Genomic DNA, 27,564 nt, shown 5'->3' with positions numbered 1-27,564 from the left:
CCTGGTAGTTAATAGAGGAAACATCACAGGGGCCAAGGAAGAGACCAGTTGAAGAAAGCAGAGTAAATTAGGATCATTATTTCACCCTGGTTCATGCTTGGACATTTACTTATTTGACGTGGGCAGCAGAGCCGGGAGTTTGCATTTAAGTGTGGCCAAGGAGCTGTATCTCAGCGACAAAGCTGCCGCTGCCCGCGGCAGGACCTGGGCGGTGGGATGGCTGAGGGAAGGCTGCAGGAAGCAGTGCGCTCCCACTGCGAGGGCGGCGGGACCTGGAGCCCGAGTGCCGGCCTTGCTTCAGGGGGGCCCCTGGGCAAGGCGCCTTCAGGGGAGCCTTTTCCTTCCTTTGGCCACTCCCTGGAAGGGCGCAGCTCCTGAAAGGTAAACTCCCAGGTGCCCTTACAGCCCTGTTCGCCTTTCAGTGCCAGCTGAGGGGAGCTGCAGCAGCCGGGCCCGGCGCAGCGCTGGCCCCGGCCTGGCCCCGGAGCCGCGGCGGGTCCTGCCCGGCCGGGGCCGCTGGAGGGCAGTGGTCGCATGCCCGGCGAGGGGAGCACGCAGCCCAAAAACTGCTGCCATCGCCTTTACGGGCTGAGATGCTCCAAACTCACAGGTACGGTCTAATGCGGCAGGCATCAAGCTATGCTCAGCAAGCCGGAGGCATTGAAGGAAGTGCTTAAAAAAAGAATAAGAAAATGTATACGACTGTATTGCAGACTTCCTGTTGGAGCTCAAAATGAGCTCTGTTGTGGATTTATTTTTTTTTTTTGGAAGGAGTTAGTGCTTCATGTTTTCATAATGCAGCTTCATAAATTCATCTGATAAATACAAAATGGCTTATGTGCCTCTTTCAGTGGTGGGAGGCTGAAGTCCAATTTCTTAGTTTGCAGCTGAGATCATCATCTCTCCTGTGTTTTTGCAGAATTTAACATAACCTGAGCTCAGTCCAGTGGCTGCCCAAAGGCCCTGTTTCAGCAGATGTGCCTGGCAGGAGCAGCGGTGCTTGATTTATGTCAGATTTCACGCTGTTGGCCCACAATACAAGATGTATCTTTGACCTCTGGTGCCTACATTTTGCTCAGGTAAGAGTTGTGAAAACAGTGAGAACTGTACTGTTATGTGCTTGGCTAATCAGTTTGCTCTTTTCTGTGTGATTTTGAGGCACTTTGCTCACCAGAGCCCTGCCCACATACGGGCACTATGCTGGAGTGGGAATGGAACAAGGAGAGCTTCTGCAGAGACAATCATGGCTTGTCATGACTTGTTCCAGCTGTGGCTGAGGGCTTCATCCCAGCTGGAGACCCAGGATGGTCTCAGCACTGTCAGCCAGAGCATGCCCCAGTTGGCCAGCAGTGAAAAAGAAGCTTGCTCTGATGCCTCTTCTCTGTCAGATTATTTTAAATTTGAGTTTGCTGGGCACGTAGGCATTGTTTATACCCTGAGCAGTGTAGGAAACTCTGTAGAAAGAAATGCTGCCCCTGAGAGTGTGAGGTGCTTCAGTCATTTAGACCAACATTTCTATCATACCAGTGTTGAATATTCCCTCTCAATTTCTAGAGCGAGGCTTTCCACCAGCACTGGGAAATACCTAAGGACCTTGGTGTGTGGGAAGGGTCTTACCATCTTTCCAGTGGTGATACTACCCTGTCTCCAGACAGAGAGCTCTGGAGAAGGCTGGGAAATACCTAAGGACCTTGGTGTGTGGGAAGGGTCTTACCCCATCTTTCCAGTGGTGATACTACCCTAGATTTTAAATTACTCCAGACAGAGAGCTCTGGAGAAGTATTATGTTTATGTAGGAAAGCCCAGGTTGCTATGGATTTCTAGCTGCTGTGATAGATTTTCTGTTTCCCTGAGGAACCTGTAGCAGTGGCCAATATGATGGTACATGGCAAAGACTGTTGTCCCTTGGTGGGAAGCAAGCTGCAGGTCTGGGGCAGAAACTCCCCTGCTGATGAGTTGAGGGGAGCACTGGGGGCACCCCATATTCCCAGGTACAAAGGATGTCTCTGTTTTTCCTACCTCTGCCTGCAGGAAGAGTGTCAGTGTGGTGTTGAAGCAGGTTCACCTCAAGGGCAGTTTTTTTATGAAAAACTCTACAGAAGGAAGTCTGTTCATGTCTGTGATGTCTGTTTTTCTCTGTAGGAAGAGATATTTTTATTGTCCATTGTAGTTAGTTATTTACTATGCAATCAGTGGGTCTAGTTAATCTTGAATGTTGCATTTCTTTAGGGACCAGATGTCAAAGACGGCTTCAGAAAAATTGGACAGCTTAAGTTTTCTTGCAACTTTGATAAAAAGCTGTCAGCAGGACATTTCCCTAAACCTGTCTCCAATCTGTATAGCCTTGACTATTGCTCTTAGCTTCAGAGGAGAAATGAACATTGGCTACTGTTCTTTGACCTTTGCAGGGTGATAACTTTAGAGAAAATTCTGTGTTCTCTCTGACTCATGTGAGAAGCCTCTTTGGCATGATCTCGTGAGAGCTGCTGTGGGCAGCAGAAGGTTGCCCAGTTGTTTGCCTAACTTCCAGCTGTGGATGCTGTACACCTACAGAAGGCAATTGCACCTTCAGCTGAGGCGAGTGTGCTTATTTTGTATCAAAGCTTATATTTTAAATAATTTCATTCGGTAGGCTGTGCTCAAGTTCCAACGTCATAGCTTTAAACTGCTCAACTAGTGACATGCACTAATCCTTCTTCCTGCATAATGAATATGAAGATTTAATACAGGAGATGGTTAGGAAAATGGCAAGTAAGAAATAAGGTGTTCAGGAATAGCCAAGGATTAACAAAAGCGTCTGAGACTCTTATGCATGCACAGAAAGGCTGGTGTGAAAGCCTGGCTGCCATAGAACACTCACTGGGGTGTCCTGAGGGATCCAGCCCAAGGGAGAACCCCGAGTGGGCATGGAGGACAGCAGGGATTCACAAGGCAGCACCATAGCTAAGGGGCACCTGAAACCACCTCCACAAGGATGTTTGAAGCCTGGATTGTCCTGGACTGCTGGCCAAGCTCTTGTGATCCGCAGTCCATCAGCAGAGAAATCATAAATAAGTATCTGTGTGTTCAGCAGCACTTGGATATGGGGACCTGTTTGTTTACAGCATGAGCTCTGTGAGTGCTCAGTGCCGTGGCTATGCCACTGCTTTTTAGTCTGGATTTGTGCACTCCATTTACTTTGTTCCCTTTTTCTTCAACTTGTACTTGTTGTGACTGGACCCTGATTCAGTCTGAAGAGGCAGGATGTGCAGAGTTTATGGTCTTCACTTGCAGGGCAAGAGAGCTGAACTTATTTCCTTGCTTAGCATTGTGCTGTAAGATGCAGGCAAGCCAATTTCTGCCTCTCTTCCACCATCCTGCTAAAACCCCGTTACTGCCTGCCTGGACTGAGCTATTGGCTTTTTTGCATGGTGCAGATGTGCCACAAATATTTCAAGAGGACTGTTGAAAACCCTTTGCTTATTTGTGTACTTTACCCATCTGCCATCTTTGGCAGCTCCTTAGGCCTATGTGGGCTGAGGTCTGTCTAGAACAGCAGCTTCTGGGTGGCTGGATCCCAGTTTGGATGCCAAACATATTCCTATTCCTCATGAATGTTTTGCTGAGTTTCTGGGCTGGTGGAAAGCTTGTGTAGTAGGCACTGCTGTGTTATTGGTATTCCTGTGGTCAGCCCCTGTGCTTGGGGCCTCTCCAGGCACCCAGGCAATGGCAAGCCAAACCCAGCAGCGCAGCGCTTTTGTCTTGCTTTAATTAATTAGTGTAGGACACAACTATTAGCAGAGTGTTTTTGTTTCCATTTGTTCATTCTGCCAGCAACCAAAGGAAGCCATTATCTCTGTGAGAGGATGTTTCAGCAAGTGTTATGGTAAATAAAGCTAACAGGATCAGTGCGAAGGAGAGGATCACATTCTCTTAAGGACAGCAATCGATAATCAGGCTGTTACATGCCAAATCCTTTCAACAGGCATGATAGCGAGTTCACACTCAGATCAGCCTTTAATCTTGGAGGATCACTGACCTCTTTGCTGGCTGATATATTTCCCACAGTCTACCTGCTCTGTGACACAGGTCTCCCTGTAAGACACGCAGCAGTTCTTTCAGCACCTTTGGACACAAGGAAAATAAGTTGATGGTGCCGACCTGCCCCTTTTGGCTGAGACGTTTCTGTATGGGTCAGGCTACAGATGGAAGGCCAGTCTGGGCTCGACACTGGATGATGTTTAACAGCCTTCCCTGCTCCATGAGCAGCAGCAGCATTGAGCAAACCATAGGGTCCTAGAAACTGTGTGCTCCTCAGGCCCCTAAGGCAGGCCGAGCAGCCTCAGTTTTAACTTTCCTGCAGCGCTTGGCTGCAAGCAACATTGTTATTGGAACCAAAATGACACTGAAGACCTGTTCTTCATGCTGACAAATAAAATACTTAAGCAATGTGATATTGGTTAAAACATCTTAACATTCTTTTGTGCAACCCTGGAGAAAAATGACGAGACTTATACTGCAGGGTGTTCATTCTTGAGATCTCCGTTGTTTCCTATACTCCTCATTTTAGTGTAAGTCTTTTGATCTTTGTTGTGTGGCGCAAAGGTGTGGACATTAGGTGAGCTACTCAATTTTAATTTATAAAAAAAAAAAATTTGTAGCCCTCAGGGATTTGCAGAAAAGTTTGAAAACATGATCATAAACTTCAGGAAGCCAGAGTGCAAGTAGGAAAAGCTCAAATGTTTATAATTTTCTGTAAAAAACAGAATAAAATGCCTTGCAATTTTAAAGCTGTGATTCTCTGGAGCCTGACACATAATTTTCCACTATGTGGAGTTGGCAGTGCTGGAAAGGATGCTTTTCTCTCCCCAGATCATATTTTTCTGCTGGGAATTTTAATTTCCAGCTTTAACTCTTTCTGCACCTTTTTCTTGGCCAGCCTCTCCTGCAGCTGAGGAGCCTCCCCCATATCCGGGGGCTTGGAAGGGCAGCCAAAGGTGGTGACAGCAACCAGGATTCCCCCAGTGGCAGGGGCTGGGCTGCCCTGCCTTGTTGTGTCTGGCCACATCCTTGAGACGTGCTGGGCAGCAAAACCTCTCCAAGGTCTTGCAGCCTGCTGTCCTGGTGGGGAAGGTGCAGGGAGCTCACCAGGGGCAGGAGCATCCCTTGTCCCCCTCTCAGTTGCAGCCAGGGTGTGAACAGCTTGGCTTGGAGAATTATCTCCCACCTGCAAAGCTTCCTGTAGGGATGTGATTTTCCCTGAGGACTCATGAAGGACAGGGGCTCTTTCCTCCAGGGGCTTGTTTGCACGGCTGGTGACTCCTCTGAGCAGGGCACAGAAAGGCATGGTGCCTTCCCAGAAATCCTGCAGGGATACAGTGACACTGCTGGGCTCTTCCCTCTGCTTCTCCCTTCCCAAGCCACCTCCCTTGGGCACTGCTCTTTCATATTTTTAGAAAGCACAGTTGATGTTTTTCAGCGCTGGCTTTGCACGTCAGCAGCCATTGCACAACGAGCTCTCAGGGGCCATTTATTTCACAAGCAAGGCTCATACCCTGTGACAGCATTTTCCGTCACCTCCTCAAGAGCACTCTGGGCTCTAGCTGCTTCAAAATGGCAGCTATTGTTCAGTGTCCCATGCCCTGCTTGAAACCAGGCCTCCCCCTGACACGTTTCAATAGCTCTTCTCTGTGATCTGTTTATCCCCCACGTGCTTTCAGGGGAAGTGGGGAAGGGCTCATTTCTGTTTTAGGGACCAATGCACCAACATGCTGCAAGCAGCCCCTTTCTCTGCCTCCCAGCTTTCTGAGCTAGTCCTAATTTAATCTAGTATGAGCCCCTTGCAGAGCTGGAGGATCTGGAGGCTGGCCATGCTCACTTTAGCAAGGTCTGTGCTGCATGGGCATGGACCAGCCCATCCTTTATAGAATGATGCCTGCAAAAGGGGAAGTTATTATTTGAATTTATTTAAAAAAAAAAAACAAAAAAAAAACCAGCCCTCTGGATAAAGGAGGGCAAAAATGAGCAGCACTTTATTTTTTAAAGCTAGAGGGCAACTGTGGAGACTGGGGAAGAAATTTATTACCTTTGGTAAGAGAATTGGAAGGACAAATAGAAAACTTCAGAGGCTACGGGCTGGCTGAGCAATGTCTGGATGCCCTCCCTCAATGGCTGGGCTTGGGGACTCTATGTTAATATGGTGCACCCATATTAACATTGCATATCCATCATTTCCCACAAAAATATCTTATTACACAGAGCTTGTTTCTCCACCCCTCTACTGTAAGCACCTGCGAATTGTGTGGGTCCTGTGGAACCAACCTTAACTAACCCGTGCCACCTCTAACTAATCTTTCAGGGCTGTTTTCACATTTTCCCAGCTGGGCTGAGTGCCCTTCCAAATTGTCAGCCTGGTGCCACCCACACTGGTTTGTATTCCCTTAGAAATACAGATGTAACTATTTCAATTACAAGAGACCTCAAAACCATAAATGTCTTCAAAGTTGTGAAGAATGCCCCAGTCTGGGACCACAATAATCCTGTCTTCCTAAATTTTTCCCTTTATATTTTCCTGAATTTGCCTGCATCTGATGCTTCAGCTGGAACAATGTATTCCATTCCATATGTACTTCCAGCATGTGCACATCTGCATGGCACACTACCTGCTTCCCCTGGCATGATGGCCACACTTCCAGACCATACCAGGACTCTTTTCTCTCACTAAAGCTTCTCTCTAGGAAACACTTATTTGATATTTCCTGTTCTTCCCTATATTTGCTCATCCAGTTTGAAAATAAGCTCTCCATAACCCAGGATGTTATTCGTGTTTGTTTTGGGCTGGTTCAGGGTTTTGCTAGCAAAGAGGGCACAATTCTTGCAGGTTCTTAGGACAATGTGCTTTATTTCAGGCACAAGCAAACCCATTGTGCGTTGCATGTGCAGCAGTGCATTCACCCACAGAGGTATATAAAGGGTAATGATAATGCTGCCCAGAAGGCTAACACATCAAAGGCCAAGGAGCAGTTAAAATGTATTATGAGCTGTTGGCAGTGATTGTGGGGGGTATTCGTGTGTTGCTGATTTGGACGGCCCGAGTAAATGAAAACCCTCTGGATTAATTGGTACACCAAAGAGATTGGAGGAAAATGGAGGCTGATGGAAAATGACAAACATGGGAAAACACAGATAGCTGGGTGCGCTGACCTGCTCTGGGGCACTGCTGATTAACTTGCAGCTCCCTACTGTGCCCTGGAAAGCCAGGCAGAGCTGGGGGTGCCCCGCCAGCAGCTCACCCAGCACTTTGGTGGAAGCAGACTGAGCCCCACAGGCAGCATCTGCAGTGCTGCTATTTCAGCACAGCCAAGTGGGTAGTTAGAGGTGAGACTTACCAGGTGTCTTGTGACACCTGGACACCACGGGACAAGAGTTTAATTACTTTTAATGATGTGCGGTGCTGGGGGAGGGAGAGGAGGCCGTATGGTGCCTGGTGTCACAGAGTAACTGAAGCTGGGAACTTCAAAATGGATTTGCCACGAGTCTGCTGGCTGAATGACAACCAGAATTGAATGATATGCTCCTATCTGTAGCTAGGATACCCATATCCCAACTACTCTTTTGTGGTTTATTACTGACACTTCAATTTTACATAAATGGCATCTAACACTGTAACCTAAAGTGTTACAGTGGCAGCCATACAAACTCCAATTGTACCAGCTCAGTCGCAAGCTAATTTAGCAGCTGGAGCAGGAGCACTCAATGCAGCACCAGGTAAGTCACACCCTTACAGACCACCTGCCTAGTGATTGGGGCAGTATCCTCATGCTGAAGATGGTGGTCAGCTGGGGGTCTTTCATACATCCACACTGGGGCTACAAAAGAGTGTCCCTGTCTTCTTTCTGATCAGCAGCTGTGTTCAACAATGAGTTTCTAAAATAATTGTGCCTAAGCCAACCTGCCACAACTTGTGCTGGTATCAGTGATCTCTCATCTGGACATCATGGCTCATCCTGCTAGGTACTTCTGTCTTACCATGGTCTGACCTACTCATTGCTGACTCTGGTAGAGACACTTTTTTACTGCTAGTCTTGACGGGACACCTCCAGTTTGGGTGGTTTTCTGTTCCATTCTACCAGTTCCTCCTGCAGCTCAGGAGTTTGTTTCATTCCTGTACTCAACTCCGCACTTTGCATATTTCTCTCTTGCAGACTTGAGGAATCCTTATCACAGGAAGAAAAGCACAGAAGGTGATGTGCCTCTGGTCATCTGGTGATTTGCAAGGTCTCGTTCTTCTCTCATTATCATTTCAGGGCATGGAAGAGGGGAAGAAAGAGGCTGCTCTAACTGGCAGGTTCTCCCAACCATGTGTCCTTCCAGCAGCTATGTGGGTGTCATGGGGATTGAAGGTAAAATTCCAGAGGGGTCTTTCTCTGTCCTTTTCCTAAATATAGTTATAAGAAAACTAGTCAAGTCAAGTTACCAGAAAGACAGAGAAGGAAAGTGTGTTGCTGTATGCACAGGTAGGATTGCTCCTTTTGCCAGGACCTTGACCCAAGCCTGTCAGGCTCCTGTCTTTTCTCCCAGCTCATTGTCACAGATTATTTAAAACATGGCCCAGCTCTGCAGCCTCTGTCAGTACCCATCCCACTGTCCTTCTGCTGGCAGTCCCCTCTTCTGTGGGTGTTACAGGAAAAAATCTTGCCTTCTACTTGTGTCGGGGGGCATTGTAGCAGGGTGGGAGAACACATTTTTAGTATAGTGAGGCCATGAGAATGAGCATCACCAACTTTTTGTCTGACATAATTCTGAAATATTCCTTGCTTTTCCCATAAATCCAAGACATATATAAAGAATCTGTTTTCAGTCTTGAAACTGAAGTCAAGCATCAATTTTAAAATCTATTTTTAAAGCAAATAGCATTGTAATTTATAATGTTAAACTTAAATTTTTTAAGTGCTCTCATCCTTGGAAAAAATAGAACACTTCATTTTTTGGTGACAAATGATGAAGTGTTTTCTAAAGGTGACTAAGCATAGCACAAAATGTCCTAAATATATTTATTAGCTTATCAAATGTAATTAATTGAATTTGGTTGCTAATGGCTATGACTTTGTAAGTGAAAAGCACTTTTGGTTAGCTAGACAGTTTCTTATCAAAGAACAAAAAGCCAACATTAAAACATATGCAGCTTACTGAATAATCATGTTATTTGTCAGACAAGCAGAAGTATCATCACTGAAGTGTTCCCAAATGCCAAATTGGATAATACACATAATTAGGCCCCATTTGATTAGATATGTGCCCATGGTAACAGCCACACTCAAGATCCATATATTAGTACAGTCTTGAAATAATTTTCAAGGGGAATGATGGCAACATCTGAAGCTTCACTGAGGAGACTTTTGGAACCTAACCTATGCACCAATTTTCTCTGTTCCTGTGGTTATTCTTTGTCTTATTATCTTCTATTTTTAAAACAATGCATACCTTGGTTCTCAAAGGGGATATACTGCTTCCTTGAAGTGTCAGTACACTTCTGTCCCTACAAGGAAGATCTCTTACTCATCTTTATCGCATAAAGCCTAAAACCTTCCTATATTTAGGAATGAAACCCAGCAATTGGCAAGGCTGCTGCAAGCTGTTTCTAGGAGGTGGCAACAATCATCACCTGGAAGGCAGCCCATCTCAGATCCACCGTCCAGCCCGGGACAGCCCGTGATGGATAAAGTCTTCTGCATGTTCTTTTAGCCTTTTGCAGGAGCCTTATGAAGAAACTGCAAAGTCTCAGCAAGAAACTGATTTTGCATCAGATACAATCCTCAGAGAGCCTGTAAGCCCTGAGCTACTGCCAACCCACAGGGAAAGAGTCCAGAGGGTACTGTTTGGGCAACCATGGAGTGCAAGAGAGTGTTCAGCTGTAGATGCAGTATGAATTGTCCCTGCAGTTTATTTTTACATGCTTAGAGGGTGAATGAGTTTGGAAGTGTTGGAGAGAATCAGATAATTAGCAGAATGAAATATTATTATGTGTTATTTATAAAAAAAGAGAGAAATATATCTCCTGGTGTAACACTGTATGTCCAGGGATGGTGATAGGTGCCGCTTTTGCAGAAATGCCAGCTGGGAAATATTTAAAAGAAGGTTTTTTCCCTCAATAAGGAAGAGACCAAGATATAGAAAATTCCCCCAGGTGAAGGTACCAGGGAATGACTGGTCTATAGCAGGGAAACTGAGGCAATGGGTGCTGAGAGTCTGGCAGGAGAGGAGCTTAGAGTCTCAGTCCTGGCCAGTTTGGTCTAGAGGGCTAAGGTGTATGTGGCTAATCTGGCCATGTCAGCTGTCCCACCAATGCAAGAGAGCCACAGTGGACCCCTTACAGTGTCCTCAGGTGATAGGAGCAAGACAGGACCTGGCACCAGGAGACTCTGAAGATATGTCATGGAGAGGAAGTCAACACTGAAAGACTGTGAAAAATAAATGTACAAATATGTTTTAGAATGCATTACAGCTTTTAGAAAGAAGAAGGCTATCCTAAGCAAATGGGAAACAGAACAGCTAAAAAGCTTTGGTGGGCAGAGAGGGAGCACAAGGGAAGATTTTATTCCCTGGTTTAGCTGTTACTTGGCACAGAGGACTCCTGGGAGCACTTCCTCTAAGGGGCCAGTGACACAGCCAGCCATAGATGTGGCCCTCAGCTGGACAGCAAGAGCACTGTAGGAGAGTCCATACAAAGTCATCAAACTGTTACTGGATGCTGCGTTAGGATTACGCTTACTGAGGTGAAAGTAGATACATGGATCCACCTTGGGCATGCAGTGAATGATTAGGAGCATGTCATCTTTCTCCATATTAGCGTGTTCTTAATTATGCTCAGGGGAGGGGATCCTCAGCAATATAAATTTAACATCACAGGTCTGATGTTAATTTCAGCTGAAGCTGTGAAATTCCTACACCCTTCCCTCTTGTTTTTAAGTACATGCTGGTTTTAACACTTGTTCCCAAAACAGGCGATTATTCAAACCAGTTTCTTGTTATTCACATCAGCACCAAACTATGAGGTCTGAAATTAGTCAGACCAAACCCTGGCACTGCCCTGGAGGAGAGCAGGAGGACTCTAAACTGGGTTGTGTGTGAGCCCTGTGGTGATGGTAGAGATGGCTGTGCCAGCCCTAAACACCCTGTTTAAAGGTACCTTGTGGACAGCCACCACCTGTGTTTGACAGTGCACTTGTACTGAATATGCCCAGGCATTTGGGACCTCCTAAAGACTGAAGGATATTCTCTGATCACGGGGCTGGTTGTCTGGCAGCTCTTTGGTGGTGAAACCAGCCCTGAGAGAGTCCTGGGGGTGCCACTGAAAGGCATGGTGGATGTGCTGTGTGTGGGAGTGACAGTGCTCACACACACATGCATGTACAGGCAGTACTGGTCCCTCCTGTGATAAATGGCTCTAACTACAGCTTTACGAAATTTTGAATTTCTGTTTTTCAGAACAGAACATACTGGGGCAAAAATTAGGAAAAATTGTTTCCTGGAATTATAACAGTCATGTTTAGAAATGTTTCCCTGTTCTGTTTTGACATTTTTTTGGATCAAAGTGAAGCATTTTGACATTTCTGAGGTAGGAATGTTTTGTTTCAATTTGTTGAACTGACATGAAATATTTAGTTTCAAGTCTGCTTAACATTAAAATCGGCAGTGCCTTTCCTTGGGTTTGGGTCCCATTCTCTCCTCTGGGCTGTGCTCTTGGGAGCTCTGCCCGGCTCCCATAAAGCTTGGGCAAGGTCCACGGTGTTCTCAGTGAGTGCCCAGCCACAAGCCCCATGCACAGGGAAAAAAAAAAAAAAAAAAAAAAAAAGGCCTTTTTGGGAAAGTTCCTTTCCATGCTGAACTCGGCTGAAATGAAAAAAATTGTGGCAGTTGAAGCAAAGTGCTTGGTTCCAGTTCACTGCGACAAAACATCATTTCTTGTCAGCAGCATCCCTGTATTCCCACAGGCACTTTGTGTGTTGCAGAAACTGTTAGGTGTTGATGTGATCTACACCAATAAGCTCCAGAAGGTCTGCAGGCTGGATGTAGTGGAGGAGCTGCCCTTTAGTGTTGGTTCAGCAGATTTCCCAACAAGCTAAAAACCCATTTGCCTGCTTGGGGGCTGGCTGGGGCAGCCTCTGGTCCCCAAGGGAGGTGAGGAGGCTGCAATAGGGACAGGAGTGTCTCCTGGGAATTCAGCAGACTCTGCTCTTTTCTGCAGGTGGGTCTAAGGTCTTCCTGGGATTTCTGATGAAATTTATGTAAAAGTCAGTTCAGAAGTTTCTTTGGTTCATTCTCAACAGCTCTTTATAGGATGAAGCAGATCCTACTACTTACTGTGAGGGATAATTGAACTCCTTGCCCTCCCCCTTTCCTGGGCAACAGCTTCAAAAGATCTCTGATTTTGCTCACCAGTCAAGCAATCTCATTTGCAAAACAACTGCAAGGGCCCTGCAAAAGCAGAAGGACAGCTCCTTTGTTAAAGAGTGCTTTTTGGTGACACAAAGGAATCATAAAGGTGATGGAGCTGCAGACTGGACAGCCACGTTTCCTGGACTGTGCAGGCTGGCCTCCCTCCCCCTCCCAGCTGAAATTTCAGACCCCGAGTCTAAGGATTATGCAAGGCTCGAGCCCAGTGAGAACAAGATGCACTGCAACTATTCTTAGCTCCAGAAATTATTCCTGGCTCTGCTTTGAAATCTGAACCAGGGTTAATTTCTCTCCCCCTTCCCCCGGCCTGTTTCCTCTCCTCTTTCATGTACCTATTTGCATAGACTGTCATCGTTAGAATTTCCATTAAAATTGAAAGCCTCCTTCCTGCATGTCACCTCTCGCAGCCCCCTTCCGCTTGCCCTGTGTGACTTTTGGAGGGCTGGAGAGCAAAGGTCCTGTGCTAGCATCGCCTCTGAGCCCTGCCTTCCCCCTGCCCTCAGTCCTGCTCCTCTGTTGCTATAGGAACATCCATCAACTTGGGAGTGCCAGAGAAAAAGAACAGAGAGTTATCTTAATTATTTAATGATTGATTAATATATGTTTATAGAGCACTTCAAAACAGTGCATAATTTTGTGAATTGTTTATTATCTGGGCAAGTAGTATCATTTGCTGAACATTCTCCACACTCATTGTTTCAATGGGAGGAAAGGGCGGTAGACAGCTTGCAGGTTTTGTAACAGTTATATTACTAAGAGTACTAGTAGTTCTGCTTCAGGAAAATAATTTAAATCAAGAGCCTTCAGCTCAAGTTTTCATAGTCAGGGCTGCTCTCAACACCTGCCATTAAGGTTACTCAAACACCTCCATTATAAAGACCTATGTTCAGCTGTTCTTTGGCAAGTTTCACCCACCTGGAAAGAAGGATTGAGTTTACGTCTCCTAAAGGCTGAATAAAAAGAGGAGACAGAGAGTGCTTGCAGCTGGTGGTGAAACATGGCTGGCTGGTACAGGAACCTCAGCTGCACCACTCTGCTGAGTGATGGTGTTTTTGCCAGAAGGCCACAGAGGCCTTTTGATAAAATGTGTGTTCTGTGCCTGTAGTATCAGGTTGGAAGGACTGCGTAAGCAGGCTCTGTCAGCTGATGAGGAAGGATAGGGTGAGTAGTATGTGCTGGTGTTGTGGTATGCTGCCATTTTCCCACATCTAGGGGGGGCTGCCAGCTAGATCAATATCTGTTGCCCATGCTGGCTGTAAATCCTGAGCTCTACCCAGCTGAGCCAGGTAACCTGCTGAAGCCAGCCTGCCTCTGCTCTCTCCATCCCCCAGGGCCTTCTTCGGGTCTGATTTTCCCTGATGCCTGACTGCTCTCTGGCTTCTTCCCTCTCCTGCTAATGACTCCTGCACAGAAGGACACAAGGTAAATGTAGACTGGCCACCTAAGCATGGGAGAGTCTGGGACATGCAGCACACGCTGCCATGCATGCTTGAGAGCTAAGACTCGCAGTCAGTGTGATTTTGGTGTGAGCTCTCATGCACCTTGGAGACCTGTAGGGCTGGTACACCCTTGGTGTCAGGCCTGATGGTCCTTGTAGGTGAGACAGGATAATGCAATAGAATACAGACAGCTGGAAAAAGCTGGTGCTGCCTGCCTGCCTGCCTGAGCCAGGCTCCTTACCTGAATAAGGCCTGCAAGACCATGGCTGCTGTGGTGGAGGATCACTGGGAGGGTACTAATTCTAGCTGGTGCTCATGGAGGGGCTGTTTTGCCCAGGTGCTTGGTATGAAGCACTGAAGACCTGTGATGCCATGGGATAGGTGTTGATCGTGTGTGTGATGTGTACAGCTCCCTAGTTTTCAAGAGGAAGTACGGAATTAATAAGGAGACTTGCTAAATGAAACAAATTTGTCCTGGATTCACACTGCTATTTAGGAAGTATTAAAATCTTGTTAATTTTATGGACTCCTGGACTTCTCAGCCCCTGTGAATGTATCTTCTGTAGAGCAATCATCCCATAAATGTGCCTTCACATGTGGTAGCTGTCCTTCAGGTTTTTTATGGAGTTTAATTATGGATTGCTGCAGAAAGGTCTCTGCTCCACCTGAAGAAAGCAGTAGCAGCATTAGGTTGTTATTCTGTAGTAGTTCAGCACTAGAGGGGGATGTAGCACGTGCTTTTACATCCAGCAGGTTTCCTATGTACATGCAACAATATTTTACAGTGGTATTTAGGAGGAGGCTGTTTCTTTAATTGCCAACATAAAGATTTTTGTCTTGCAGGGGCAATTTTCTTGCATAGGATAAAAATCAGAGAGGCTGCTATTTGCCAAGCCTTAAAAGACTGTGCTTGTAGTCAATTAATTTTGTAATGTTTCATGTGTGTCTTGGATATTGGGGCCTCAGAACTTTCCTTCAGGCAATTTTCAGGTGTTTTTCTTTTTTTGGGTTTGTTTGTTTTTTGTTCTTTGGTGGGTTTTTTTGGTGTATGGCTGACATGAGCAAGCAGAGGCTGCTCTTTAGTTTGGCTATAGCTCTAATGCAGGCTGCTGGCTGGAAGAGTCTGTGTTCTGCTCTTCTTACAAAGGGACACTTCGTGTGCTATGCTGTGGGACTGCAGTTTATTGTGGTAGCGAGTCCTGCAAGTAGCTGAACAAAGATGTAAAGCCAAATCCACACAGCTCCACTTGGAAAGCTGCACATTTCTGTTTTCAGCAAAAATGGCTCTTCAACTTTGAAGAGGTCCCAGTAATAAAAACCAGTTGTCTACTTCATGCATGAGCAAAATACTTGGCAAAAAGAGTTGCTGCCTTGAGGTTTTGCAGAAGCTGGTCAAATTCCTGTCCTCTTGTTTTCCTTCTCATTTCCAGTGAGCAATTCTTATTCCATGTTTTACACAACAGTGCAGGAGTGTGCTTGTGTGAGGAGGTGACTTGCTAGCCTGTTAGCCAGGGAATTTCTGTGTGCCTTTGGGTATGGCACTTAGTGAGAGGGGCAACCAGGTGGTGTATGCTATGTTTATGCACAAATGTGGCTGCGGTAGAAGATGAGAATGTCATTTGCTGAAGAAAAGCTATATTCAAGCCAGTGGCTAGAGACACTCACAGATCCAAATTTTGGCAGTTTGCTCTGTGGGAGATTATCATGTGTGCCCCCATGCCCTCCTCTCCTTTCTCCTGCTTGTACCCTGGAATTGCACACGGCTGTGGTTCCTACCTCGCGCTGAGAGAAATGTCGGCTAGCCAGAAAAGATGTCCCCATTCACATTTCCACACAGAAACTTTTCTTTCCCTACTTTTAGTGCCTGTAATTACTTCTTTACTCCAGTGCCAGCAATCTTCCATCAGGCATCGTTATTAATGGAGAGAAAAGAGAAGGGAAGGGAGGGAGAGAAAGAGAGAGTGCCACAAAACTTAATTTAATCGCAGCACCCCATGCTCAATTTAACAGACACAACAGCTCAGAATGGGGTCCCTGTGCAACGGGAGGGCAGGCAGTGGAGCGTCCCTGGAAAGAATTAATTGTGGATGACAATGTGTAAACAGTGCAGATGAATAGGGCATGCAGGTGTGAGGCACCGGGGCCATCCCGGGGACTTTTTCACACGAATTTCAGCTCCTTCACTGCTGACCTGCTCCCGAAAACGTGATTAGTGTCGGCGTTGGGAAACCATTCAGGGTGTCAGGATTTGGCACATATTAACTAGCCCTGGGGAAGAGGGGAGGGAGCACATGGGGGCTATGAAAGGAGGAAGTCTGGCGGACAAGGGGATTGTTAAAGGGCCAGAAAATCCTCATTGCTCTGAGGTGCCCTTGCTGCTTGGAGGAAAATGGAAGGGAGCCGAAGCAGAATAGAGCTCTAAGGCACTCTAGCCCTTACTGAGCTATATGGAAAACAAGATAATGCATTGTGGAATACTTTTCTTTAGTGTCTTCATAAATATTAGTGATGTTTGTATTAATGACTTTTCTTGGCTGTGGCTTTCCCAGTTCTAGACACTTCAGCTTGAGAGATAAACAGTCAAAACAAGCAGGAAAGTTAATGACACAACAGTGCTGAGAACAGGAAATATCTCCTGGGTATCATATGGAGGTTGTTCAGAGGGCAAAAATGCAGCTTCATAATTATCTACTCTATATGTACAGTGATACAGACAGGGGGTTGTACAATGGGCTCAATCTACCAAGCCTGAGGTCAGATGCTCTTAAATTATGCTCCTTGTGCCAGCCTGGCTTTCTGCATCCAAGCAGGGGAGTTACATGCAGAGAGTAGACAAGGTTACTGATACCTTTTCCTACTTGTAAGAGTGATGCAAGGGGAAGGATGGAACGTGATGAGGACTACCATAAATACCAGTGCCTCTGCTGGATTCTATCATGCTCTTTCTTCCTTACTGGAAATCCTTTTCTGCCTGCCTTGTGACTTGAGCAGCATGGCAGGAGTGCTCTGTAGGTGCCTCCTGAGATTCACAGCTTTGAGCTCTCTAGACCACTGCAGCCCAAAGACTTGGGTCTCACATAATATAACAAAAATAAAAGTTACTCTAATTGCAAACATACTTGTGGATGTGAAGGTGAGGTTGGATTCTTGCTGGCCTGGTGAGGAAAAAGGGCATGGCCATCGATGCTGGTTTGGCAGTGCAGACATCTGTATGGGTGGCAAAGTGGATCAGCCCCTTCCTAGGCTGTTTCGTCTTGGAGAGATGGAGTAGGTGGTGAGGGGGGGACATGAAATAGCATCGCAGAAACCATGAAGGCAAGTGTAGAAATCCCACCTCCAATTCAGAATTGCACTTAGTCACTGTTGGAAAATTACCTGCTTACTTTGCTTAGTAACTCAGATTGTATGACAGACTAGCTTATCATCCTTTTGAAAAAAGGCTGGTGGTGGCCATAGCTGCCTCCAAGGCACATTGTGGGGCTGAGGTAACAGAGAACTTCTGTGCTTGGGTCATGGAAGTCAAGTCTTTAGTCCTGATTGTGGCAATTGGAGATGATTTCTGTGGAAAATCTCTGGAAACTAGCAATGGCTATGTGGGAAAGTTACTCCTTAAGCACTAAAGTAACCTGGCAATGCCTGTATGCTCAGTTAAATTGTTAATGGGCAAGAAAGTGGAGGTGACGTGGAAAGCTGAATGTGAGAGGAAATATTGTGAGAAGCTGGCAAAACTTGATTGCCATTAAGCCCAGGGATATCTAGATTAATAAGAAATAATGGCACAGACTTTCTGCAGTACAAGCCTACAGAAAGGCCATGTTGAGCTGTGTTAGCTCAGGCATGGAGGAGATGGGGCTAAGGAAAGGTCAGTAATTTGCAAGCAGTGAAAATGGGACAGCTGAAGAAAGTGAGGATGTGTGTCCCCAGTCAGATGTGTCCAGCTTAAGACCATAGCTCTAGCTTGAAATTTTATAGAATCCTCACACCAGGTGTTTAACACGGTGCTGCATGTGAAATATGCTCCTGTGGTAACAAATTTTGCCCTTTCTTGTGAGGATGCCAAATTAATGCAGAGATTCTCAGACTTCATGAGAAATCAGAGTGAGGAGGGAGGTTTAAAAGCCATACAGGGATGTACCCCTTCTCGAGGCAGTTTTGCTGTTGTCAGTGGTACCAAGCATGGGGTCTGGGCCTGGCCAGGGTGATGATGATGGGGCTGGGCTTCAGAGCATTGTGATCTTTGTAAAGGTGCTGGTTGGGTTGTGGTGCAGGTGGGAGGATCTGCTGCCCTTCTAGACTGCAGAAACTCTTGAATACAAGCTCATTGTGACTGTGAGTTGAGTGATGGACTTACCCACAACAATCTGAACTGTTTACATTAGAATTTCTGATGCTAGTCCCAAGTTATTGTGCAGTTCTTGTTGCTCTTCTTCCTAGTGCTTTTTCCTCACATCAGGTGCCCTTTTTCAGACCTATCAGTTTATTGATAAAGACCCCCAAGCATCCTGGGCCATGACTTCTGATCCATCCCACTGGTTAACCAGGGGAACAGCTCAGATCTAAAAGCAAATGTAGCTGAAAATCAGCTTGGTTGCCTGACTTTTCTTTTTAATGTGAAAATGTGACTTGATGTGACAAAAGGAGATATATACTCTTCTCCCAAATCAAGGCAAGAATATTGAAAAATCCTAATAACTGTGGGGAAAAAATCTCTGAGGTGGCAAAAGGGTTGTTGCTTAAAACTAAATAAAGACTCAATTGGATAAACAGTTCAAATTGTGTAGAATTCTTAATGGTGGCTCATTTGCCCAGCTCTGCTAAAAGTCCCCAGCTTTCTCACAAATACTTCTGCAGTTGATATTGGTTATCATAACTGATGAATTTGATGATATACAAAGTCCAGCTTTGCACGTGTTTCTGTGCTGTGAGAGAGCATTCAGCAAAAAAACTTGTCTGCTTTCAGCCCTCTGCCAGTGCCTTGGCAACACTGGAGTTTTCCAAAGGGCTGGTAGATACAGGATCTAAGTAACTTATTTTCCTTGTAGCGAGGCTGGAGCAAAAGGTGCCTTCAGAAGAGGTTACAGCAGGGGGCAAGGAATCAGGAGCTCTAGAGTGAGATGGAGCAGTCTGCCCTAGGAAAGACCTGAAGCTCTGGGTGAATAGGGCTACTGGCACCAGGCAAGGATAAACCCTGGATCTGCCAGGGGGAGGAGACTTGGGAACTTTGAGAAAGGGCTGTGAGGGTGAATTCACTCAGGCCAGTGAGAGATATTTCACAGCTTATTCTCTGTGGGGTCATTCATCACCTTTTCTTAGCTGGTCTGCTTGCAAGTAGTGCTGGCCTGGCTGCAGCGCAGAAATGCAGTGGTATGGCAACACCGATACAGAGAAATTCTGAAAAGCACAGCCTCTGCTGATTTGTGGGTGATCTGAGATATAATTAAATGTTGTAGAGCTTAAAAATAAGATATATTTCTCTCAAGTTGGAGATGGGTTGACTAATTTCAGTAAAATAAGTCTGTATGAAGCAATCAGCCAATGCTCAGATGAAGTACATCCTGAGTAACTTGTTTTTTTCTGACAAGTCTTTGAAGTCTGCATTTATAACTTCTGCTGGGAGTGCTTGCAGAACTTTTAAGCATCACTTCACAGAAAGGCTTGTTGCATATTTTTTATTTCCTAATCAGTGCCTATACTAAGGCAGAGGACTTGCAATACTGATTTCTCAGTGCAAATGGTTTTCCTGGAAAATATTTTTCTTGGGTGTAGACCATGAGTTTGAAGGTAAACAAGGCACCTTCTTTCGTTCCAATAGTTTAACTGTATTAATTGAACTGAAAACAAAAAACCCACTTAATCCTAGCTGTTACACAGAGGTGGATGGCTGCTAATGCCATCTGTTCTGGAACAGGCACCGAACTGGTTCTGCTGGCATGCTCAGCCTGACTGTCCAGCTAGTGAAAGCTAATCCCCTGCACTGCTAAGCTCTGTCCTCTGGCTGGGGTGGTCTGACTCCGGTGGCATGGTCAGAAACAAAGGGTTTGGTTCATTGCTGGCTCCAGCTGCAGTGGTCAAGCATAGGGCTGCTTGACAAATGCTCCCAGACATGAATCGTGTGTCTTATTACCCATTTCTGTGTTCCTTGAACCCTTTCTTTACCAGCCCTGCATCTCCATTTCCATTTCTCAGCTGAGAGAGACAACCTGCACCTAACTAGTTTTCACTTGTAGTCCTGGTTATGCCATATATCCATTTTTCAGTTTGGTATTTCTGATACTGCTAAGCAGGCTATCTCAGGCTTATATGCTGTTACAGGTATGGCTACCAGGCATGCTGGCCTGGCAAGGCCCCATTTCCCAGAATGTCCCCAGTGCTCCACTCCAGCTGTCTTGTGGTTCGGCTGTTGCTCACACACGTTCCCCATAACCACATGAGGGATCCAGCCAGCCCTCACAGCACCACCTGTACCCTTTGCCAGCTTCTCACAATATTCCCTCTCACATTCAGCTTTCCACGTCACGTCCACTTTCATGCCTGTTAGCTTCCACACTCCTTCCAGGTAGCTCAACCTCAGGCCATGGCCCAGCTGGCAGTTTGGTGCCCATGTGTTAGCCCCATCCTCCCACCTGTGGAGTTATTATTTGCTCATAAATGATCCATACGAAGACTATTAATATATTTATTGGATGACATAAATCAACTTGTTACTGAAAAGTCTTACCTTTTTGAGGATATGACAAAAAAGCCAAGGCAGAGGTCCTGTCTGAGCAGTTGTATGTTCTGCTTTCCAGCTAATGCCAAAAGGCAGGACTGTTTAATAACAAAGCGGACTCAAAGAAGGTGGTCGTGAAATGTTTGTGGATGTCCTTGTGTGTTCCTTGGCAAGTCTATGGTATCACCTCTAGTACCCTGAGGGTGGTGAAATGATTCAGCTTGGTTGTTTCTTTCACACCTTCAAGAATGTGTGAGGTGTCATTTTGGATCTGCTAAGCAATGCTGGATGCCTGCCCAAACAAAATTGCTGGCCATGGAAACAGTTGAAGTCCTTATAAGAGAGGCTTGGGGGAGAGGGCGTGAAAGCAGCCAATGACAAAAGCACCCATGAGGTGTTGCCTGTGTCTCTGCCCTTCCCTCAGCACTCCAATTTTGCATCTCTGCTGAGCCCCAGTGGAACCAGTTCCTCCTGCCCAGCCAAGGGCAGGGAGAAGTGTTCTCCATTAAGGGGTGCTGGGTGAGGTGAAGCACCTGCAGCTAGACTGCTTGCTCCCAAGAGAGACAGCTGCTGCAGCTCTGCTCTCACCCTCCTGCCATCTACCTGCTCACCTCCAGCTCCAGCTGGCAGCCACAGACCTCTGCCAGGCACTGCTGGGCTCTTTATGCCCTGGAGGTTGGCATGGCTGGTGGAAGATCCTTTATGAGATGGATTCTCATGTGTCTTGGACATGAGGACCACAAAATTTATAATAAGGTAAAGAACTTGTTGTGAGACCACAAATGAATAGGTAACCCACACCTGAGGGGAATGGGTCTACCTTAGTTTTCTGCCTTCAAAACTAAGTGAGATTATCCTAGCTGTGAGTGCCCATTAGATTTGTATTCATCCATAGGCTTCAAATGGATTGCAGCAGAATCACTCCCTAAAATTTCACATTGCAGACTAAATTCCTACTGGATTAAACCTATTAGAGAATATGAGCTCTTTATGTACAAACAGTCTGTTTGACCTCTGTTTGCATGGCAAGATTTTGGCCCCTAATTATTTCCCAAATATGTTGGGCTACTGTGTATCCTAGGTAATAATAGCATAATTTATATTACCTACTTTAAAAAGCCAGAGAAATTGGATTTTTTTAAAAGAGAAGGTAATGTTTAGCGAGAGTAAGTTGCTGAAAGATCTGAAAATATCTCATAATAGAAATGCACAGAAAGCTCTTTTAACCACACCAAAGAGTCTCATTCTCTCCATATTTTGAGCACCTTTGTCTTCCTTTGCATATATAAAAGGTGAAGTATTTGGCTAGTTCCCAGCCAAGACTGCACACCCAGGATTCCACTCAGCTTCTCCACTCCAGTCATGCACACAGTTTTACCTGTTTTGCCAATGAAGGATCTGGTGGGTTGTGCAGCCTTGGCTGGTGCCAATGCTTGGCCTCAAAAATTTTAGTGGTTAGGTGTTGGTGGCCACACTCTGGGGTAGTTGCAAAAAGTTTGGCTGAAAATGTTTTCTGAAAAATGTACGAGGATCAGTCCTCTGACAGCATATTCACTTCTGCTCTACTTTACTGAAGAATCAGCCTTTTCTTTGATGCATGGTGCTTGGCAATGTATCTCCATCTTTGGGTCACATTCAGGAGACATTATTACTGCTGTCAATGAGAAAGGACATTTTACAGCAGGCCTGATGCATAGGTATTTAGGGCCAGACCAGAGATCAGTGCCAGTATCTGTCACAGCTGGTACTGCCACATCTGAGACAGCCCCATGGGTGCCCCTAACAGTGATTTCCTATCTGGGTTTTTTGGAGCCCAGAAGGGACTTAGAGGCTGATTCAGACATCAGAGGGTCAACCCACCATTAGTAAAAAAAGATGTGTTGCACATATGAGTGGGGAGTGGCTGTCTCTCTGGGGGAGGGCAGCTCCACCACTGGGTAGCTGGCACATGAACAAACTCTTTCTGTACCTTGAAGGTGAAGCAAGGCCTGTGGTTCTAATATAATGCCTGACCAAAAGCTTGTTTTAGTAAATGTAGAATACTCTGAAAGCTTTGTTGTAGACCCGAGACAAAAATAGAGCATGCTTTGGGGAGGGCATGCACAGTCCAGAAGCAATGGAGATTCTTCACGAGAGTGGGGCAGGTCCTGTGCTGCCAGCAAGTCCCTGCACCCACATGGGTATTGTCACTAAGTAGATTTGTGGAAGACAAGTCTCTTTGGCTATGCTGGAATGACATGGGAGTGTATTCCTCCTGCAACACGAGAGCATTTCTGAAGAGCTTCACGGGCTGTGTGGATCAGGAAGAGACTCTGTAATGAACACATTAGAGATCTACAAGTTCTGAGGAGACCACAGGTATGCCCCCAAAGAGGTCTGTTCTTTAAGTCAAGTGGCACATTCTGTGAGGACTCTTGTTTTTTAAGGAGCAGCCTTTGGCAGAGGTGCCATATGCACGGGGCTCTGGCATCCACCTGCTGTGCTGCTAGAGCAGGTGTGTGTATTTGGAAGGCATTTCTACACACACAGCAGGGTCCTTGTACACAAAGCTATGTGTCTGTCTCTTATGTGGCTGTGTTCCTTTGAACTGATCCAGTGAAGTGAATGGGAGGTGGGTAAAGCCTACAAGCCTACTCATGGGAGTACCAATTTGCATGAGCCATCCTTGTTTTGAAGCAGACTACTGTTCTCAGCAGACTGCAGCCTTTTCCCCTTCTCCTTTTGTATTTTTCAGTATGAAAATACTGAATATACTTTGCCTTTCTGAGGTGTTCCTTGCAATACAAGAAACACATCTTTGTCAGTGCTTTATGTAGCCCTAACACCTGAGGAAGCAAATGGCAAGCACTGGAGACTGATGGTGTTCAGCATACTCCTGGGAAGTCTTCTTGATCAGCCCCATAAGCTGTGTTCTCTCTTCCTGCTCTCCACTTTATCCCCAGTGTGTATTACACTTGCCCCAGCTTTGCAGAGATAATTTGCACTCTCCTAGTTCATTAGCTGCTACCCCCTCCTGTCTATGGGCAAAAAAAAGCCCTTACTGTTCAAAAGAACACATGCAGCAATCATTAATGCTGACCCTAATTGTGCCAATTCAAACCACTCAATAGCTCTAATTAAAACCTCTCTTGTGCAGGGCACTGAACAGTAACAAAACTGTCACCCTGAACAATCAAATCATGGAGCTAAGAAATTTTTTTTCCTCTGTTGTTCAAATGTTGTTGCTGCTGTCGGAAGGGTCATCTGAAGGGATTAAGTATGGGGCTTTTGTAGACTGCAAAGCTGGAGGGAGTAGGCGGGGGAATATCTAAACCCAACCAATATCTTTTGGTCACAGTTTGAAATCAGAAGACGCCAACTTTTTTCCAGGTCTCCTTTCATCCACTTTACCCACCCCCATAGAGCAAGAAACACCTGCAAAGTAGACAGGCTGTTGGTTATGAGACACATGGACACCACAAGTCAACTTAAACATCTGCAAAGGAGGGGGTGAGGGGGAAACCCAGGCGTTCCTATCCCTACAACCTTGTTTCTCAGGGTCCCTGACTACACTTTCCTGTGCGCCATAAATAACTCTGCAATTACATTAATTGGTTGCATATTTGTTGACACAGGGGTGGACAAGGGTAGGTTATGGTGGGAGGATTTTTTGCTTTCAGTGCAATTTTATATTACTTCAGATGTGTTTTAATCCCCACTTTCCCTCCCCCCATTATTTAGAGTTCTCATGTCTTTCAGAATAACTTTATAAGCATGTGGGTGGGAGGGGGGAGCAGGAAAAAAAGAGCGTTAAAATTAATTTGATGGCACCCATGCACACACATCTGTTCTGCTGTGTTTCCCTAGCAAAGTCTATCAATCAAAAGGAAAAGGTTGATATGTATCACAGTGGGATATTTCAAAAAGCTGGATGCAAGCAGTTGTGTGCTGGAAGTTTTTTTTCTGCAATGAGTTTCTGACAAGAATCAAAAGATCAAAATCTTGTGCATGTATACCTATATTTTATTTTATATTTCCCATTTTTTTAAGAAGGTGGTGAAATAAATGGAGCAATAGAGTTAACTACCAGAATTCCAGTCTTGGTATCTTTGTTTATTGTTGTGCGTGTTCTGAAGCCCAAACCTGGGATCACAGGTAGGAGCCTGACAGTGCTGCAAGCACTTTTGTATCTGTACTTCTATTTTCGATCATTACAGGAACACATGCTAGCTACGCTATGTGGTCCTGGGTTCAAACCACCATCTCAGAGTACTTGGTATGGGGTACTTCACTGAGTCTTTCCTTCCAGTGCCTCCTTGACTTGCTTTCTTTTGCTAGTAGTAATCAGAGTTGCAGTGAGAAAGTTCATGGCATGTTGTGTTTCATCTTTCCTCCTTTCTTCTCTTCTTAGCTGACACCATAGAGTGCTGGCAGTCTGCCTCTTCAAACACGCTGAGCACTTTGCTAGAAACCACCTTGGTTGTTTCTTGTTCTGACTGCTGGGCTGTGCCGTGTGCTGGTACAACATTGCCTTGTCTCAGCAGCAAAGCTGTTTCATTTAGTGATGGATTAAACAGCCCATACTTAGAGTACAGCTTGACTCAGCCTTTAAGCATTTAGCGTTGGTTAGTGACGAAGCACAAAATCTTGATGTATGAAGACGTATTCATATGTATAGAAGAAACAGTACAAAACCTAAGAATGTTTTTAAAACATTTTGAGGTGAACAGTCTTTTCTTGTGCAAAACTCTTTGCAAACTTGGCCATATGAACAGACAGGTTCAGGATATGGTCTGTTTTCACCAGTTTGCCTCAGACTCTGTGAGTACTATCCTGGAGTCACTAGGAGGACCACACTCTTTTCTAAAAAGGGGTGTGTTGCACTGTGATGTGTGATGGTGCTGACCCACTTTTGCCTTTGTGCCACCACTGAGTGGTAATGCAACACTCTATAGCTTCCAGTAGCAATGTGCTCTTACAACGGGATGAAGAGAAATAGGTGACACTACTATTTAGCATTCAAATGAGTGCATTTCAGAGCAAGGTCTCTTCATCAGCAGCACTGGAGAGAAGAAACCAGAGCTCTTTGACAGTTTTGTTGTCTGTTGGGGGCAATGGGACATAGCAAACACGTCTTATACTTAGTTACACTTGCTCAAAAAGGGGAAATAAAGTTGGGGGGGGGAGGGGGGTGGGTTTTGACCAGCCCTAGGTGCTTTCAGCCAAGCTAAGAACAAACCCTAGGATCCTAGTATCTCATCTACCTTCTGGAAAGCAGCAGCTCTTTTTCTGAGCTGATTCTTTCCTGTGTTAATATAGGAAGCTCTGTGTGTCTCTGTTATCTGTTGAGCTGAGGGTAGAGGATTTCTGCAAAATAGACTCCAGTGTAGATTCCCATCTCTTTCTGTACGGATCTCCCACGGTCCTGTCTGCCCTTCAGTCTCATTCCTTGCCCCCATTTTCTAGGCAGCAATGCTGGAGTCTATCCTCTTGACTAAGCTGTTGCACTTTAATTTTCAACAGGCCCCTATTGCTCTTGCACCTTGTGTGTGGTCTTTGAACGTTATGTGGCTCGGCAGCTGGGAATAGTGAGTGGGTGGGCAATTTAAAACAGAAAAGACTCTGTATCAGCACAGGGCTGAGGTTTGAACTCTGCTCAGCTTTGGATACATGTAGCTGGTTCTCAGGGCTGTGATTTAAGTGCCGTTTCGCTGGTGTTAGTGTGAAACTTAAATCAGTGCTAAGAAACTGGTAGGGAAGAAAAAACAAACTTTGCTTGTCCGATAACAAGTGTTACTCTTGGCCCTGATGAAAAATTGAGGGATCAAGGCATCTTAGAATGTATTCTGCTATTTTGTCACCATTTTACCCCTACAACTGAGAAGACAAAGAGTGCCTAATTTGATATCAGGATTTCTTTGCTGGAGTGTATTTCCAAGCTGTTTCATGTCATTTAGAACATAAATCTGATTCTGAGTTTCCTGAAGATATGGACTGCTAATGGAGAGAGGCAGATGAGAGGGGTGCTAACCCATGAGACAAAATACTTCATTGCATTCGTCTGAGCATTTCTGTGAGGCAAGGTAAATGTGCTCAAGCAACAAAATATAGTCCCAATATCATAACTTTTTGAACTCACAGGGCCTGGTCCTCAGTTGCTTCCTTCTCCTTTTTGTTGTTGTCTGTGCTGGTGGACGATCACACGGAAGGGAGGTCAGGCAAGAGACCCTGTTTTCCATGAGCCCTGGCCTGATTCCCACACACACTTCTTTTGCACTTTTGATGGTGAGCCCACTAGGCATGGGGATAGAGTTCTCATGTATGGGGGATTCACTAGCTGCTCTCCTTTGCATTTGCAGCCCAGAGTACCAAGTCCTCAAAATTTCAGTGCAGAGGTTGTTTTTTCCCCACCCACTTTCCATCTATCCCACCCAGGTAGAGAGGATGAGCAGAAGGAATCCTTGCCTTGATAAGATTGATAAATGAGGTTGGAACAGATCTCTTTTCTGGAGTCCATATGGAGTCCAACCCAACTTCAAACTCATAGCTGACAAAATAAAAAAAAAAATAAAAAATTGGCAAGTCACTAAATACTTTTAAAGATTCTAAAGGTTAAAGATATGGTCGATTGGCATTCTGTTTAGAGCCTGGAGTGATGTTATATTTGCTTTACAGAATTCAAAGGAGTGCACAATTTACATTAGAAATTTATTAGATAAATATTTGGAAGAGTCATTTAATTTTCCAGTGCCACGTATATACCCATCATTCACCACCACTGCAGTGGGCCTCATATTGATTTTTAGCATTATACCCTATAATTTGCAAAACATAAGTAAGTGTAAAAAGGCCAAACAATGAGAATATCCTTGTTTTCAAAGAGCTGGCAGATTACAGACTAACTTCAGCTATGTCATTGTAGTGGTTCCACCCTTAAAAATAGGTATGTGCTGAAGTACCATGAAAACACATACGGAAGATCAAATGAGCATTACTGCCTCT

At 45.4% G+C, this 27,564-nt stretch overlaps 1 protein-coding gene across 1 annotated transcript in view; it reads left to right on the top strand.

Moving 5' to 3' along the window:
* Window positions 1–27,564, top strand: part of SMOC1 (SPARC related modular calcium binding 1) — a 160,316-nt gene that overhangs the window by 2,386 nt on the left and 130,366 nt on the right. The window contains exons 2-3 of the mRNA XM_041410451.1: window positions 920–1,079; window positions 8,286–8,381. Of these exons, the coding sequence (XP_041266385.1) occupies window positions 1,008–1,079; window positions 8,286–8,381 (168 nt within the window). The 5' untranslated portion in view covers window positions 920–1,007. The remainder of the gene's footprint in view (window positions 1–919; window positions 1,080–8,285; window positions 8,382–27,564) is intronic.

The sequence above is a fragment of the Onychostruthus taczanowskii genome, unplaced genomic scaffold (assembly GCF_017590055.1).
Source record: "Onychostruthus taczanowskii isolate IOZ18803 unplaced genomic scaffold, ASM1759005v1 scaffold1, whole genome shotgun sequence".
NCBI lineage: Eukaryota > Metazoa > Chordata > Aves > Passeriformes > Passeridae > Onychostruthus > Onychostruthus taczanowskii.
Note: the sequence above shows the minus strand (reverse complement) of the source record. Positions and strands in the feature narration are given on the sequence as shown.